At 36.0% G+C, this 19608-nt stretch overlaps 1 protein-coding gene across 1 annotated transcript in view; it reads right to left on the reverse strand.

Moving 5' to 3' along the window:
• Nucleotides 1-1026: 1026 nt before the first annotated feature.
• DIPK2A (divergent protein kinase domain 2A) overlaps nucleotides 1027-19608 on the reverse strand; it is a 36409-nt gene continuing 17827 nt past the window's right edge. The window contains exons 2-3 of the mRNA XM_020980958.2: nucleotides 9131-9434; nucleotides 1027-4022 (exon numbers count right to left, since the gene is read on the reverse strand). Coding sequence (XP_020836617.1) covers nucleotides 3691-4022; nucleotides 9131-9434 — 636 coding nt within the window. The 3' untranslated portion in view covers nucleotides 1027-3690. The remainder of the gene's footprint in view (nucleotides 4023-9130; nucleotides 9435-19608) is intronic.

Genomic DNA, 19608 nt, shown 5'->3' on the forward strand with positions numbered 1-19608 from the left:
TCACCTAGAGTTCCCTACATCTACAACTAGATGTGCCCATCCTACCTTCACCCTCCCCACCCATCCCCAAACCACATAGCAGGATATATATTATAAATTTGTATAATCTATTTCAGATGGGAAATATTAGTAAAATTCAGGTGGAAGGACAGTTGCAGCAGTCTGTAAGAAATGGGATTGTGGGGACCACGGACCTTTCCTACCACCATTCCTTTTCTCCTAGAATGTCTCTTACCACCCCCTCCCAAACCCAGCCTGGATTCATTATCAGCGTGTTTCCACCAGTGCTACTACTCTGCCTCTTATCTTCTTTCCCTTAACTGGCAACAGCATGAAACGAGGCTTCATTTAGGTATGTTTACTTTCAAAACTTATGTTCATTGTCCTTGAAGATGGTTATGATAAAATAGCTAGATCTCTAGAAATAAGATTCAAGCCTGGTTTTAAGGTTTGCCATAAACTAGCTGTCTAAGAGTGGGCAATTAATTTAATCTCTATAGGTGGCAGGTTCCTCATTAGAAAAATGAGGGAATTAGATTATTTTACGTTTTATGTTCCTCACAATTCTAGTAAGTTATAAACCCTTTTTTGAAAGAAATATAAAAGACTAAAATTAAGTTTTTCATTATCCCCCCAAACTTCAGGGGATTCCGTCAAACTTCCTTGGTCTCAACAAGGGAGAAAAGGCATCCTATCATCCATTATAAAGAAATGTAATTTAACGTTAACATCCAGGACTGAAGTTCTAGACACATTAGTAAAAAGTAAGGTCCCTGAATTCTTCCTCATCGTAACATTTATAACATATATTAATGACTAACAAGAGGCAATTTAAAATACTAAAAGTACAGAAGCAAATTAACAAATGAAATGGTAATAATTTTTTTAAAAAGTTCACCTTAAATTTCTTGCTTGCATAACGAATAGAACCCTGATCCCTTATCCACTCTACAATTCAATAAAAAAAAAGCTTATTTTTATTCAAACCAAGATGTTTAATACAGGTAATAATGAGCTTGAAAAAGGTGAGATTCATAAAGTATTCTTTATTAAGATCATTAAAAGTTGTAGAAACAACTTTGTAATATAAAGGCACAGGGAGACAGTTCTGGTAAAATATTGAAATTAAACAGTAACTTACAGTACAAAAGACAATTTTAATGCACATACAAATCCCAAATGTCTCATTCAAAAATATTTTACCGAGTTTGTCTATTAATGGGCAATGGTTAAAAATATAAACTGCTGTTGTATAATAAATATCTGACAGGTGCAAATTGAACAAAATATTTATTGCTTTTCACATACAAGTTGTTCCCTATAGTTTTAAAATTCCAATTTCTTTCCATAATCTGCCTTATCAGCCTATTTCAAAAGGAACTAAGTCCCACAACAAATTTAAAAGGGAAAAATGGAAGTTATGAAAAACTACCTTTACTACCGATCATTGCTGGCAGTGTTCTCATACCATTCAGTAATCACACATCCAAATCAAACTTGGAGAAAAAAGTAAAATGATCAATTTCAACGTCAGGTCAAGGTCTTTTGTTCCTGATTTTCACTGGTATCCTAAGGTTTTTGATTATGAGTGAATGTGTCCAAATAAAAAGGTGCTTTGTTTCAAGAAATGTAGCTGTTACTTGAAGGCTTTTCAAAGTGTTGAGTATGGGATGAATGTCTGCCATAGATAATGTAAATTCACTTATAATAAAACCTTTTCAGAATTTGCAAAACAGCTTTTAAATTATTTTCTCCAATTAAGAAATGTTTTATAGAGCTAGATTATGACATTTAAAAAACTTAAAGCCTAAATGACTTGCATAATCTATACTCATTTTATATTTGGCAAATACGGTCTAATTTTTCATGTTTAAATAAATTTTCAGAACTATCAACTCTATTTCACCCTGCTCTTTAAAAAGAAAAAAAACCTTAACTTGGTTTGAAAGAAATTTCTAATACAGTACTCAAAATAGTCCATCATGAAGCCATAATTTTGGTTTAATTCCATGCTTTTGCTACTGTAAAAAAAACCACAGTGGCTACTGTTTTCATTATTAATATTACAGCTCTATTGATAATTGTTTAACAATGCAAAAACCAAGCTCTTGTAATTTTCAAGAAAGTTATTTTGGTTGTGCATATTTCAATCACTTTTTTAATAAGGTCAGTCTTATATCAGACACTGTACTAAATTGTACTGTAAACAGAAATGAGTTAAAATTACCTACATCAATGGTAGGCAACCGACAGCATGATTATCAGTCTTAAATGGCCCACACAGCATTATCATCTGTGATATAAGGAGCTATCATCCTTGTATATGAGCAATGAATACCATAGTTGAGAGAGTAGGCAGATTGGCTGATGAGCCCAAACCATACACTCATGTTCAGTCTTCCTCGGAGTAAAAATTTACATCAGTCCCACCATGACTAAAATAGCCACCTCCTCCTGAACTAGGTAAACATTAAACACTGATAAACTTAAATGATTCTGTTAACTCGGGGAAATAACACACACACACACACACACACACACACACACACACACACACACAAAACACAAATGACCAAAATTACCCCAAAATATACAGCCCTAGAATAACTTTGAAATCAGTCATCAAAAGTTAAAAAGGAATGAAGAAAATTTACATCTTAAAAATAAAACAGCTAGGACACTAATGAATCTAGGGTTAGTCAAGCTATAGAACTTGAAAATGCTTTTTTAAATCTAGCCTAGGGACTAATGTTTCTTTGGCATATGCTTTATTTACTCCATTGTACTAATTTACCTTTAAAAACAAAATTTCAGGGTTTCCCCCCTCCCCTGCCAAAAGCAGATCTTAAAATGTAGCTCCCTACTAAGTTTTTCTTAAAGCCTCTAGTCAATCTAACTTAGACATTTTTAAACATATGCCAAGAACTCCCTGCTCAATTATACTTATTGGCATAGTGGGTAGAAATCTGTATGACTACTAATTGACCTGAAGCGCTCTTATGAAAGCTGCAATGACAGAATCATAAGAAAGAAAAATGAAATTCATAACATATTCAGAATGTTTTAAAAAAAAAAGCAACTGGCATATACAAAATATCCAGCTGAAAGACAGTAAACTTGGGAATCCTGCCCTCATAGTAAATATGAACCACACAGCAATGAATGAAAACCAGTTAAGTTTAAAAAAAAATGCAATACCTACATTTAGCTGCATGTACATAAATTTAATAAGGTGAACATAAAATAGAAGGAAAAAAAACTCCCACATATCAGGAGGAAAAGAGGCCTATAAAACAGGCCATTCTAACTTGACTTTCCAAGTAAATGCAAGAGCTTCACAAAATTGTGATACTAATGCAGGTTATGTCAAGTATCCTTTGATACACAAGCCAATTAAGCTATCAGATACCTCTAATAGCTTTACAATAATTGTTGATCTATCCCTCAGATATTCAGGGGGAGAAAGTTAATGGTGGCTCAAATCTTCATAAAACAGATATACATTTGTTGCAGAGAACCATCATATTATCTTTGAAATGCCACATTTCATGAATGTTAATAACATAGTAGATTTACTAGATTATCTTTTGAAGGTAACTCTTGCAAATTTCATCTCTCCCCATAGAGTGATATCTTTAGTTTTAGCTAGTGCTAGTCAAAGGGAAAAAGAAGGAAAACAAGTGGCATGGACTACCTCCCATTGTTACTTAATTGTGCTAAATACTCCCGCAGTTCTTTTGCAGCTTGGAATCGGCCAAATCGCTTCTTTGGGTGGGCACACTCATCAAGCAAGGCCTCCAATCGGCCATCTTTGGCAATTTCGCCCGGTGGGTCATGAAGTAGTCCTCCAGAAGTGCCACGCCAGGTGGCATGTCTAGACAAGAGGTTCTGACAGACAGCATAGTAATTGTGATCCACAGTGGCACGAGAACAAAGAATTTCTTTTGAAAATGATAAGCAAGCTTCTTTATCACAGTCATCAAACTTGCTTTCATACCATACATCCCAGTTTTCAGGTTTATCTGTGAAAGAAGGAAGAACATACACTATGAAATGTTATCAAACACTTAATTCCAAATCCAAGGGATTTCACGATTTCACATAATATTTTTAGATGATCAAGTACAGGTAATATGTATCTTCTGTAGTGAAGAATGTGGTTTCTATTTTAGAACAGGCAAGAAAATGTGTACATTTATATGCAGCTAGATATGAACTTAATTAAAGTTTTAAAAGAAACTGAGTTTACAATTCTATGAATAAGGGAAAGAGAATGAGCGGATAAAATGAGTGCATTATCTATCTCCTTTGTTGTCACTTTTTCCCCTTCATTGATGCTATTTTCATAAACAACAGAAACAGGAAATCCAAGTGGTTAGTCATACATTTTGGAGTTAGCTCTATCAACCAGATTCAGCTTGTTCTGGTCTTTACTGATCCTTACATGATTCTTAAAATGCAGTACCACATTTCTGTAGTAAGAATTCTATGTGTATAGAGACTGTGGTTTTTTTTTTTTAGACAACCTGTCTACTCTCATCTTCCTTGTAATCCTTTATGCTGTCAGAACTCCATTCCTAAATATGACATACTTGGACTTTCATTGCAGAATTTTAAGCCATGGGATCCTAGAAATTTGGTCACTGAACATTTTGAAAGCTGCATTCCACAAAATTGAGGATGCATGTCAGAATGGGACAAGTTTTTCTTTCCTTCTTTATCACAAATTCTAAGACAGAGTAGTCACTGTCCTTCAGGGTTTCCATCACTTCTACTATAGTAACCTACTCCTCCTTGTTTCAAAATCAGACCCAGAATAACAATTTCCCTCATAGTTTCCTCCACCTCCCTTGGAAGATAGAAGTATTAATGGGAACAAAAAGAATATTAGCATATTAGCTTCTGGCCAAAATAAAAAAAAAAAGAGCAAACCACAGGATAAGTGGAAACTTGAAGTATACAATTACTACTATCATCATGCTTTTGTGCAACTTGTGATTCATTTCCCAAACTCCATCTATTTCTTTGATTCTGTCCAGGTTGTCTAAAGTATATACCAATGATGACATACATCACTTCTGATTCTGCCTCCACAGATCTTCACTAAAAATGTTTTCCATCATGCTCCACTTGTCTGGGTCCCAAAATTTCCTCTCATGAATTATATACTCTTTAATATTCAATGACAATTATTAATGTTCACCATTCTGCCCAGTACCTATGCTATTCCTTCAACTAAGCCATCCCCACCTGTGAGACAATTTCAGTCACTGGTCTCACCCCACCAAGTTTCAGTTATTTCTGTAAGGTCAGTTTTGTCTCTCTGCATTAAGCTCTCTGGTTCACATTTCTTCTCACCCAAACCTTGGCTATTTATGTATAGATACAAGGCCACAGATTTTTTCGTTGCTCCTTAGCTTTTGCTTCCTGTGAATTTCTGGGCACCTCTAAACTGGAGCTATTCTCAATATTGGCAGCTTTCTTACTCTCTCTTGCTTTTCAATTAAAAATTCATTCGAATAAATTTGTAAAACTCCAGGCAAATACATTAAAAAAAATTAAATCTTTAGTATCATTACATCACCTCCATTTCCCAAGATATGCTTCCACCCCTTTTCTCCCACAGGGCCATATCTTATAAGAAGGAAATTGAAAAACAAAAAAAAGTTTAGCAAAACCAAGTCCAATGTCATCTGTAGTATTTAACGTTCATAATCTCCCACTTTGGCAAAGAAGGGAAGGAGATGTAGTCTCAGCTCTTCTTTCAATTTCATGGATTCTGTTTCTATTATTTTATTGGGGTTTTTTTCCTATTCATAGTTTTTTAGTTATTGTGTATATTGTTTTCCTGATTTTCCTTACTTCATTTTGCATCACTTCATAAGTTTTCCCATGTTTCTTAATGTTCTTCATAATCACTTCTTCTTATAGTACAGCTTATCACATTACATTCATATACCAAAATGTGTTTAACCATTCCTCAATCAGTGGGCATCTACTTTGCTTCCAGTTCTTTGCTACTAGAAAAAAAATACTACTATAAATACTGGTGTGTGTATGAGACCTTTCTTTCTGTCTTTGACAGCCTACGTCTGCTAGTGGCATCTCTATGTCAAAGTGCATAAACATGTTGATCATTTTGTCATAATTCAAAACTACTTTCCAGAATGGTGAAATAAGACATGAATAAGCTGCCTTGACTACAGTCACATCCATACCAAACATGGGCAAAATTCTCTTTCTACAACTCCTTCCCCCCCCACCCACACATACAGTGGTCATTTCTATCTTTGGGGATCTTCGTTAAGCAAACATATTCTTATTAAATTTTGGTAGTATGCGCCATCCTTGACAAGGAGCCAATCTTTGCAAAAGTGCAACAATTCATATGTTGTTTCTCTTATAGTAATTTCTAAACTCTTTAGCTATAGTTGTTTATTTGCAGAAAAATGCACTTTCAACATTTCAGAGCCTCATGTATACACAAATGATTGAAACATTAATTACAAATTATTTGCATCCCTTTATAAAAGATACCTAAAACTCTCATGGCATAGTGGAAAAAGCAATATCATAATACTTGGATTTAAATTTCTAACTATCCCACTTAGTGGCTATATGCTTTAGATAAATGCTTTTCTGTATCTGTATCTCGGTTTCCTCATTTGTAAAATGAGGGGATTGGATGAAATAATCTTAATAGTCCTGCCAGGACTAAATCTTAAGATATTTTACCAGGTAAGAGATGGAAATTTAAACATCAGTTTTATTTATAGTAATGAACAGTAAAGATAGATACTAAAGAGTTTGCTTATAAGTCAGTTGTTTGAAACTTAATACACACACACACACACACACACACACACACATATGTCTTCATATAAAAAATCCTTTTATATAGAGGTAACAGATATTTATATCCATCTATAGACCCCCCCTCCACACAGACGCATGGATCTACATCACAATGTATACATATGTATGTACACACATGCACAAGTATATTCATGAACATATTTATACATATAAGCACACATATATGTATAGTACACATGTGTATATGCACATAAATACAATACACATATACACACACAAACCCTCCCTATTTTAACCCTCATTGAAGCTATACTCTACTAACAGTAACAGACTCTGACTATCTTTTAAAAAAACATTTCTATGGAGAGCTGAGTGCCACTGAGAAATGCTGACACCACTAAGTCTCCACTAGGGGGAATTTCCTGAAAAATCTAGAAGGGGATTGGAAGAAGGGCAAAAAAAAAATTATTCTCAGATTACTAGTGGCAGCTATAACTATCAATTTTAATGTTCTTAGAGCAATTTAAAAAAAATAAAGACACGTATCTTGCAAATCAGAACCTGATCTTATGTTACTGAATATAGTTACCTAGCCTCTTATCTGTTTCATGGGTCACACAGAAGTACTGACAGGCTAGATTTAATTCAAGGAATTAGGGATTTTATAAGACTCTCTAAATCTGGTCTTGAGACAGCCTAATTATGAACAAGAATTCCTTGCAGAATAAAAACTGGTTATTACTGGGATACACACACACACACACACACGTATGTCTTTTCAAAGAATGAAGATTTACTCAGTACTTTAAAGCCTCATGAACAACTTTAAATGTTGAATTTAAAATTAAATGGCAGAGATTATAGAAAAAAAAGTTTTAAAACAGTTTCAATGATTGTATTAATTTTATGCCAAAAGTCTGCATTTATATAAATAGCAACACATATGGGAAGTTTAAGCAAAGGATTGGGGTGGGGGTGGAAGGTGGCACCTATCCAAAACACCCTACTCAGAAAAAATCAAGATTAATCAAATGATAAGAAAAAGTAAACATAGTGTCAATAAAGCTTCATAGAGAGCTGCAAAAGGAGGTTCTTAAATTAAATATGTCTGAATGTAGTAGGCATCATGATATGTCAGAAACAATGAATTTGCTATCAGAGAAGCAGGGTTTGAATTCTGGATCTGCCATGAATGAAGCCTTGGGCAAAACACTTGACTCCTCTGAGTCTCTCTTTCTCTCTTTGTAGAACAAAGGAATTGTTTTAAGGTTTCTCCTGTTATAAATCAATACTTAGGAAGTAGGATTCATGACACCTTGGATGGGAATATTTCATAGCATTTTTAAAATTACGCAGCGCATTTCTCAAGGCACCACACATCAAACTCCCTCCAATCTTCTTTCTTAAACAATTCTAGAAACAACTTTTGCCTCTAAAGGTCTCTTTTCCTATCTGTCCTCTTGGGTGCTGAGGAGCACTCTGACATAAAATGCAAACGTGGAAAATACAGGGTTCCAGGATGAGCACTGCAGCTCCTGCAATGACTCACTGGGAGACATCAGGAATGGAATAGGGAATACAGACCAACAAGAAGCAGCTTCTATGAAAGGAGGCTCTGGCATCTGCATGTCACAGTATCACTGAATGGCACAAATTCAAAGGGATCTCAGGGATCTTCAAAATCCAAGTCCTTTATTTTATAGAGCCTCAGAGAGATCAAATGTCTTGCCTATAGATGCAGAGTAAGTATGCTTTCTTCTCACTTCTGAACATGGTTTCGGTGAATTTCTCTGTGAAATTTAATTCTGTATTCATACAGATGAAGATACAGTTACATTTCTTTAAAAAAAATGTCTCTTCAAGAATACAAATACATTAGTATATAAGACTTAACACAGCTTCATACTGGAGAGAGCCAGCACGGCTTAGTAATACAAATATATGTAGGGTCAACCTTAGGTAGGGACCCATTTTAGTCATCTTAGAGCAGTGGAGTCCAACTAAAGGAGGGCTACATATTGACTCAGAAAACCACATATTAACATCTTTGTTTTATTTTATTTTTATTCCTTTGTTAAATATTTCCCAGTTACATTTTAATCTGGTTCCAGCAGCACTCAGAGCACTGTGGGCTTTGTGAACCCATGCATGCTTGACACCTCTGATCTTGGATAAATGAAAAAACATAAGGAAGAGGAAGAATGGCTCTTAACTTAAGGAGTCCTAAACTAACCACACACAGAATGGGAAAATTATTCTATACGTAGCAAACTGAATTGGCGAGAAACAGAGAAAGAAAATTAAAAGTACTTACTTTGTCTAATTAATCTTTTGTCTGCAACCAAAACATTTTCAGCATCTACAATGATCACCTTCCCATCTCTAGGACCAACTGCAAAGTTGTCAAAACTGACATCTAGGAGGTAGAGTGCAAATTCAAAATCATTGTTGGTAAGCTGCTCTGCAATTTCCATTAACTGCCAAGCCAAGTCAACACGTTTTTCCCAAGGTGCGTTGAAGTAGCTCCATAATTCTTCTCCAACATAGTTTACAGCCACCATTCTTCCACATGCTCCAAGGTATTTTGCAAATGGCCAGCCTTCATCAGATGGAAAACTCTGTAAAAGTGGGTTACAAAGTATTTTAATTCCAACATATAAAGGCATCACAAAGATATTTACTTAGATATGGACTTTTCTGATGGTTGCAGAAGAAAGATATTCAAAGCCAATTATTTTATTACTTAATGCTAAGAACCATAGACCTACTATGTCTTCCCTTTCTCTGGTCTGAAAGACGAACAAAACATTTAGGTATCATCACAGAGTGGCTACAACCTATGCAGGGCCTGAAAGCACATTTACTTCACTTGTTCAATTATTTATTATAGATAAATGGTAACTTTTAACTAGATAAAAGCACTGTTATTATGGACCAAGGAAATAACTTTCTTGTTTGTGATGGTATTAGCACTAAGGGAATTTTACTTCTAACATAAATCATGCTTGACTAAAGATTGAGAATATCTCTACCAAAGCTTTCCAATAGGCATATACATTCTTCCTTCCAAACTGATATAAAATAAAAAGTTGCTTCCCTGCCTGCCCACTGGAATTCCTCTAACATTCGTATTTCTAGTCAAGGGAGAAATATATTTCTATTTTAGAAAAGTGTTAGTAGAAAGAACTCATTTGGAGTCAGAACCTAGATTCAAATCTCACAGAGTTAGTTAATACTTGTGATTTTGAGCAACAAGCCAACTGCTCAAGTCATCTTTATGTTGCTTTTTTTCCCCCAACCAATAGAGTTCATTCAGTGATCTAAAACATTCCTTCCAACTCCAAATCTCATAGTCTTCTGACCCTTTGATTGAAAGGCCTCTAACTCCATGCTTCAGCATCCTAATTTTTCTTCAACATTTGATAAAGTAGGACATAGCAGATAACTAAAATCCTACCATCAACAGGAAGCCTTTCCCAATCCTCCACAATTCTAGTGCCTTCTCTTCCATTGATTATTTCAAATTTGTCTAGTATGAAGCTTATTTGTACAGAGTTGTTTGCATGTTTTCTCCCCATTAGACTGTGAGCTCCTTGATAGCAAGGACTGTCTTTTGCCTTTGTATCTCCAGCACTGAGTACGGAGCTTGGCACATAGTAGGAATTTAGTAAATATTATTGATTGATTGATCAAAATAGGGTCTTTCTATCTACTTGCCTTTTTTATTTTGTCCTGGGAGTCAAATATTAGTTTTCTTCACTAAATCATTCCTTTAGTATGCATTACTCTATTCCCCTTTTCCTTCAAAGTAGATATATCCTAAATAAAACCCAGACCTTCCAAGTTATCAATCTGTCTCAAGGAATGCTTTGGCTAGTACAGGATGATTTTCTGATTCCTAGTCTTTAGCAGAATGGACAGGCTTTTCCCTTTGGCTGACTGATCTCTGCTGGCTCTCTAATAAAGAGATCACTGAACCTGGAGTCAGGTGATCTGGATTTTAGTTCTAGCTCTGACTTACCAATTGTGCTACATTAGGTAAGTCACAACTTCTCTGAATATATTTTTCCTCATCTATAAAAGAGGGTGAAGCTGTGGTGGGGAAAGAGTGATGATGTGTATTAGATTAAATAATCACTAAAATCCCTTTTTGTTTTAACATTCTGGGGATCTATGAATCTCATTCAGTCTAATTCTTTATGACTCTAATCTACTCTCAATACCCTTTTATAAATACTGTATTTTTATATAATTATTCATTAATTATCTCTGTAATCTTCCAGAGCTTGACAGTCTGGGTCATGTATACCTTTTAATAGATCCAAATTTTCTTGGTTATCTTCTTCCTTCTGACTCAATTTTCCTTTAGAACCTGTCTTGACTAAAAGGGTCAGTTATTTTAATGATTAACTAGTCCCCAAAGCTAGAATCTCACACATCCTGACCTTCTGAAAATAACTCTTGGTAGTCTCTACTAATTCCCAGGCTATTGGATTTCACTGGACAGTCACAAATTTGTGCTGTTTTCACTCATTATAAATCTATCACTACTTTTTAGAAAGGTGATTCAATTCTCAATGATTTTCCCCCTCATTCTCCAAAGCAGTGTTGTTTTTTCTCTCCTCTATAGCCTGCCCCAGTACCTATATATTCAACAGCACCAGTTGACTTAGACTCTTCCTTTATCAATATTGAAATCATACAGTGAACTCTTCTTCATTCAAAACTTCCCATGATTTTCACTATTCTTTATTACTTCCTAGCTGTCAAAGAGTTCTGACCCCCACAGTGCCAAATCCAAAGACTTTTTCTCAATTATCTGCCTCTAAAGCTTAACATTGTTGATTACTTTCTTCTTTCTGGACTGGGGTTATACTCTCCTGGTTCTCTTACTACATCTATGACCACTTTGTTTCCTTTCCTGGTTCCTCTTCCTAATTTTTTATTACAAAAATTTCCTAAATTTCTGTCTCTGGCCCTCTTTCAACTTAGTATTCTTTCCCCTGACAATTTTATCAATTTCTATAGCTTCAACTATCAAGTGTGTAGATGAACCCCAAATCTTTATCTCTAGTCCTGAACTCTCTCTTCTACTGTCAGACCATCACAACCAACTGAGTTCTCCCAGTTCTCAAAAAGCTGTACTTCTCTTTATCCTATAGAGCTTCAACCAAACCAACCCCACCTTTTTGTTGTTCTTGGTTCACTTCACCAGCCTCAAAATTTGACAGCGAGGTGACAGTGCACAGAGAGCTGGGCCCAGAGGCAGGAAGAGCCCAGTTCATATCCAGCCTCAGAAACTTCGATTAAGACTCTGGGCAAGTCATTTTAATTCTGTTTGTCTTAGCTTCCTCAACTGTAAAATAGGGATAATAACAGTACCTATCTTTCAGGGTTACTGTGAGATCAGAGTAGGTAATACTTTCATTTCACAAAGTGTCTAGCTGCTTGCACATAGTAAGTTCTATAAAAATATTAGCTATTATTTTTATCATTATTATTACTGTTATTCACATCATAGGTGACTTGGCTCCTTCTACACTGTTAACTTCATGAATGAAGAGACCATGTCTTATTAATCTCCTTTATTTACCTGACAAGGTGCTATGCATATAATAGGCATTTAACACCTAAAGTTGAATCAAATGACTGAATATGAAAAAGAAATTTGTCAAGCGTACAGTAATATGCAAATGTGAACTATAATCTTATTCTAATACTAAACATAATCCAAAACCTTAAAACATCACATACCAGTAAATTATATTCATCTGAAATTTTTAAAACTGTAGCAGTAAACTGCTCGGTGGAATATATACTCTTACTAAATTCATATTATTCAATTGAGAATTAGTATAGGATTTAAAACTAGCAAGGCAGTAACGTGCACTAGTACATTTTTGTACATAGAAAAGTGTTATCAAATTTAATTGATGATATATCTGGGGTAGTGTCTCACTGTAGCAAGCAATAAATAAAGTGCAGGATTAAAGCATAAAGGTATTCAATATTTTTGAAAGGAACAAATATGTTATCAAGAGATGAATGAAAACCATTCACAAATCTATACCTTCACTGTTTGATGTGGGAGCAACAATGGCTTAAAATTCTCCAAACCTAATTCAAGAATTCTGAAAAAACACCATGGCTTGATGGCACCTCAGAATGTTGTCTAATGGATATTTTAGAAACAGATAGCTAATGCAGGGCCCTAAGAATTAACTTAAATAAGTATAGATTACTAATAAAGATTTTTACTGTACATGGTAAAGGGTTATGTTAACTTGTTTTTTGATACATCAATTTATACTAGAATATCTACATTTTGCAACACCTTCCTGAAGCTAAAATACAATTAATATTTTGTACAAAGCCATGTTAATATGATGGACTGAAAAACTGCTGAAAAGCACTGTATGAAATATATTACAAAGTATCAAGAATTAAATAGTCTGTGCCTTCTTGGCATTCATAGCAACATGACATGGCTAGTTATGATATTCATGACATGCACTGAACACCTTAGGATCCACATGCTATGGGCAGACCAAATAATGAACACATTCAATGGGGTGGCTAGTGAAGACCAAGAGACATTTTAGAAGAATAACCTCTACTCTTATGAAAGATTTACAGAAATGGACAGGAATAACTAGCCACAAAGATTAGCTGCAGTCTCTATCCTTAAAGAAATTAGAAAGGGGCAAATAAGAATGGGGCACTGTGCCAACTTTTAAAATGAAATCTAATACGGTTTTCTAGGAGCACCTGGGGAACATTCACTAAGGATAAAGAATTTTTTTTTTAAAAGCAAAGGGCCATTTCTGAGCAATGCAAAACATAGATGGCAAGCTAGAGTTTCAAATATGCCTCACAGACAGGGAGTGAGTGGATGGGTTTTCTAAGGGGAAAAGCATATATAGTCAACTAATGTAAGTGTAGCTAAGTATTAGGAGAATCCATTTTACTACAACTTTTCTTTCAATCACTGATAGTTTCAGATGTTGCTGTCTTACTCTTTTCCAACTATCGCCATATTCTGTCTTCCCAGAAACATTAGCAAAATGGGATTCTAAGCATACAAAAAAAAATGTAACTGTGTCCTACATGTAAACACCAATCATAGTTGCCCATAATACATGTTTTCATGAAATAATCTAATAACCTTCACATAGGATCATATAAGATCTGGAGGTACCTGGAGACCTTCTAGTCCAACTCTCATTTTTTACAGACAAGGGAACCAGAACAATGATTGATAAAATGACTTCCATGACTTCCCTAATGTGAAGTGACAGACATGTGTTAAGACCCCAGGTCTTCTAACTCCCATATAAAGATCTTAAAAGACTTAAAAATGTATAGTGATAGACAAAAAGACAGAGAAAAAGACAGATAGATAGATGTAAGTATACAGTCTGTTAAATTGGGAATTATGTAATTAATGCCTTTAATAACCTCAAACTGATCTTTTTAACACCAAGTTCTCCTGGAAATACTATACCTTGTATCTTGGAGTATCACACTCTCCAAGGCAGCAAAGTTTAAGGTAATTTGAAGGGCAATGGGGATATAAATGTTGAATGCAAGTAGGCTGAAATGCAATTGCAATGATGACTGATGGTGAAGAAGCAGTTTAAAGGATATTACTGAAGACCAATACAATTAGGAAGGTGGGCTAGCAGCGTCAAGGCCTGACTGTCCCGCTAGTAGCCATGAAACGTAAGACCACTATGAGGAAGCCCAACATGGCTAAGAATTGTGCCAGCTGAGAAGGCATGGATGGTTTCCAGTCTGCCAGAATTCTAGTTGGTGAATTCAGCCTCCAGCAGCCCCAGCATTTCCAGCTGCAAAAAAAGGGAACACTGTCTATTCTATTCATCTCACTGGACTACTACCAAGATGCAATCAAACTTTGTAAGTAAAACCAGGCCGAAAAATAAAGATGTATTCAAATACAATCATTACTCTATTTTTTTCTGGCTAAAGTCACAGTTATGAGGAGAAGTTTTCAAACTGTCACATCAATCAATAAATAAGCTTTTATTAAGCTTACTATGCTCCAGGCACTGTGCTAAGCACTGGGATTTAGGCAAAAGAAAGTGCCTGCCCACGAGGAGATCATAATCTAATGGAGCAAATAATTAAATAACCTATTGGAACATAGCATTTAAAGCTAAAAGGGCCCTTAGAAGTCATCTAGCCCAATCCTCTTATTTTACACATGAGAAAAAAATTGTGGGCCAGAAAGGGACAGTGGCTTGTTAAAGTATCTGGTGCAGCTAGGATTCAAATCCAGATTTTCTGGATTCTGGAGACACTAGTACCTGAGATGGGCATCAGGAAAGGCTTTATGTAGAGTTAGCTCTTGAGTTGACTTCTGAGGGGAAACAGAAATTTCAAGAGGCAAAAATGAGGTGGTGAATGCATTCCAGATAGTGGAGACAACCTGTGCAAATGTACAGAGAGAGGAGATAGGAAAGAGGAAGAGCAAGTAGTCCAACTGGCTGGACTGGAAAATGTACAAAGGAGAATGTACAAGTAGATAATTAAGAGACAAAGGTTAGAGAGCCAGGTTATGAAGAACTGTCAGAGAAATTTGCTTGACTTACTGAGATAACAGGATCCACTGGAGTTTCTGAAGTTGGGGTTTAACCTGGTCAGAACCATGCTTTAGAAAAATAACCGCAGCAGCCACATGGAGAATGGATTCAGAGGGGAAGAGGCTATCTGAGGTAGGATCCCTAACGGTAAAGGTGATTGGTGCAAAGAAGGGAACAGATGCAAGACATATTGTAGGGGGTAGGATCAATAGGTCTTGGCAACTAACTAAATGTGTGGGTGAATAAGAAAAGTCAAGAAAGACTCCGACTGTGTGAATTTGGGTGCCTGGAAAGACACAGGCATCCACTATATAAATATCAGAGGGGTGAGTTTGCAGGGTAAAGAGAGAGGAGGAAGGAGTTTTGTTTGGGACATGTTACATTTGAGATTCCTATGGGACTTCTACTGGAAATTCCCCTAGCACAGTGTCTTGCACATAGTAGGTATTTGCTTTTTAAGGCCCTGCAGCTGGTCTTCACTGGTCAGTATTGCACAGGAGATCAGTGGAAGAAGAATCAAAAGATCTCTCCTCAAAGTCCAGTGCCATCATATGCTCCTACTACCTCATCACCCTGGCCATATCATTTTACTTGTCTTGGCTTCAGCTTTCTCCCCTATAAAATATGGGAGCTGGAAGGGATCGGTGGCTCACAACTTTTTTTTTTTCCATGAACACTTTTCGACAAAACAAATATTGTAAATTGCTCCCCCTCCCCCCGTCCCATCCATATCCCTGGTAATTTGATATACTTCTTAACATTCTGAAATTACTGACTCTGTAAGGTGCTAAGGAATTTTTCTCACAAACCCCTTGGATTAACACTGGTAATTCCCCAGGGGTGCGAGAACCACTGACTCAGTATCATTGCTTTGGACCAGACAATCTCTAAAATCCATTCCTGCTCTCAATCTTAGATCTTATGATCCCAAGGGCATTTCCCTAGGACCTTATTAAACCTTATTAAAATTCCAGTGTCATTAAAGCTGTAATCACTAGACTGGCTAGGCCTTTTTAAACAGACATTCACTGGAAATGATCTGGCATCAGAAGACTAGAGTTCAGATGCTGCCTCTGCCATTTACTACCTGTGTGACCCTGTTATCCATCCACAAATGTAAAATAAAGGGGCTTGCCTAGATGGCTGCTGAGGTCCCTTCCAGCTCTGAACTCTGATATTAGGAACATGCTTATCCCTGCTACATTAGAGGGGGAAGGCCTTTGTGCTCTAACCAGCAGGCTGCACAAAGGAAAACATCCTGGGCAGAACAAAAAGCTTTTAAAAGGGGGAGGTGGAAAAAGAGAAAGGAAGGTACTTAATAAAGTTGAACCTGGCTTAACAGCTTGAATACATTTATTTGTTATCCTGAAGTAAAGTTCTTACCTGTAAATATTTTCAAGGATCAAATGCTGTTGGGTAAGTGCTAAGTGACATGAAGTATTTGCTTGTCTTACACACAGCACACACTTAAAACGTTTCTGCTGGAGTTTCAAGTTATTCTCTTCCCTAGTCTCCTTTGCAGCAACTCTGCTCATATAACAGAACTCCCTATTTTTTTCTAATCACCAATAAATAAAGTTATTTTGCTGTATAATACCTCCAGTTACAAAACCTTTTCCTATCAAACTGGACAGAGAACATCACATATTAATAACTTAATATGTAAATAAGCAGGACATGTTTGAGTGGCCCTTATAAAAACAAAATTTATTAAATATAATTAAGAAAATATCATAAGGTACTGACACAGACTCAATCCATCAAGCATATCAACTTAGTAGTGGTAGAAATTGCTGCCAGGCTAAGCAGCACCAGAAACTGTGGGCCAGACTCCAATTGACATTACTAGTATCTGACAGACCTAGGCTGGAGCAAAGACAAGTGGACAGAGCATTGCAAAAAGAAGGTAATAAAGAAAAATGATTTTCCTCACTAACTTCTAAGCATCTCCTTAATTCAGCTTGTTGGGTTGAAATGGAACAAGCACAAGATGAGTCAACGTGAAGCAGACATTCAAGTCTAGCTTCAAAAACATATGCCCCAGCCCTGGATGGGTAGAAAAGCAGTGACAGATTAGGCAAATGAAAAATAACAAGGAACACAATGAGAGCTGATTGGGTCTCTGCCCTCTGAGCTAAGACAAGCTAGGATACAGGTATAGTTTGCCACCAGTGGGTGTGAGAGATGAGCAAAACCATTACGAAGCCCTCGAGCATCTCTCCTCTAAATCCCAAGATTTAGAGAATAATTTGTATTAGCAAATTGCACTTTAACATGCAAATAGGGTTAAGGCACTAATAAATGCCCTTAGTTTTGGGGGATTTTTTCCCTTTGATATTAGAATGAGAAACGGGGAACTGTAACGTAGAGTAAAGACCATTTTAAGGTGGTAGGTCTGGAGTGAGGTTTTGAATAGTCAGAAGACAGCATAAGGGATGGATGAGACACTAAGAGGTAAATATAAATATAGAAAAATGTTGCCTAGAGACAACAACCATCTTTTCATAATATACAGACTAAAAAATTGTTGGTCATTCTCTTCCAGTACAGCAACAGAAATCTTCAGAAGTGGCATCTCTGACTACAACAGATAGCCATACATTACACATGACGAATGCTAGAAAATTCCTTTAATACCATTTAACATTCTAGAGGAAGAAGGACTAGTAAAAATGCTTTTTATCTGGCAACTATTTCATAATTATATACGTTACAGAGATGTTCCAATTCACCCTAAAAGAAAATTTGCTAAAATACTGGCTACCTGGTAAAGCCTCTTCTTAAATACAAGAGCATGAGAGAAAATTTACAATCATGCACCCTCAGTGAACTAGAATTTAAAAGACAGCAAAATTTTATGCATTAAATGTCAGTTTCTAAAATTTGCATTATTTTGATGAAATTACTCCAGTTAAATTTCAAGAGCTCTCTTAATCTAGTCACATAACTCTTTAGGTATTTATGCAAATGAGTGACCAGATTATTAGATGAAACAAAGTAAAATCTCTGCAAGATAAATCAGTTATTTAAGGCACTGGCTACCCTCATGTTGAGGATATTTCTTACATTAGAGGAAACATTTCATCTAGAAATAGAAATCTATATGAAAACATTCCATCTAGCAATAGAAATAGATTTAATATCACTAAGAGGTTTTCCCCAAGTTTACTCATAAAATAATTATTTCAACACTAATGGTGAAACTTACTTACAACTCCCCCTGCTTACTACTTTGCCATTTCAAAGGCATCTCAGATAAAAATGTGGCAAAATCATACCAAATAATCTTCTGATTTGTGAGATGCTTTGGTGCAAGATTAACAGAAACACTAGAATTTTTTTTTTTTGCTAAAAAATTACCACAAACTCAGCTCATTTTCATCACTCTTTTACCCCATCCATTCCAACAACTGAGAGCTGCCTAAATTTAAAGAAGATATCAGTGGAAAGAATTTCTTTTTTAAAATCTTCTTCAGTATTTTGTAACACTATGATGATTACAAATGATTTAATGCTTTAAGAAGAAAAGGGGTAGGAATGAAAGTGGAAAAGATGCTGGCAGATTTTTTTTTTACCACTGTAATCTGCTCTAGGTATTACTATAGGAACTGTATGAATTTGTATACCTATTGGACGTCCCACCAACAATACAGTAGAGAATTGCAGATGTGGTAGCAGTGGCCACCAGAGCACTAGTGGCTAACCACAAAGGAAGCACCTACAGGGAGATATGGAATTATTCAAAGACAGCAATTACTTCAAGGATTATGATGGAAAAAAGTGATATCTATGGTCTCTATCAAAACATTGATCCATGGAGTTCAGTAAAGAGGTATGCCTAAAGGGAACTTCATGAAGATGCCACAAAGGAAGAAAAGCACTTCTATTTGCCAGGGCTTGTGAGGTAACAAGTGGAGAATGTGCCCGTGATTTTAAGGAAATGTTTTACACCAACCCTTCTGGCTATGCCTGATTAATAAATGCCCTTTGCTAAAAAGCTATTGAGGTAACAGGCTGATTGAAATGGGAAGCATACCACTGGGGACTGGTGAGCAACAGTACTAGAAACTCATCCCCCTAAGGGCTACCCGATGATAGAACTCTGAGTAGGAATAGTCAACCACCCCTCTTCCTCTGGGGACCTTGTGACTATAAATGAGTGGAGTTGAGAAAATGGTTCCAGAGGGGC

Source organism: Phascolarctos cinereus, unplaced genomic scaffold (genome assembly GCF_003287225.1).
Source record: "Phascolarctos cinereus isolate Bilbo 61053 unplaced genomic scaffold, phaCin_HiC Scaffold_7;HRSCAF=346, whole genome shotgun sequence".
Classification (NCBI taxonomy): domain Eukaryota; kingdom Metazoa; phylum Chordata; class Mammalia; order Diprotodontia; family Phascolarctidae; genus Phascolarctos; species Phascolarctos cinereus.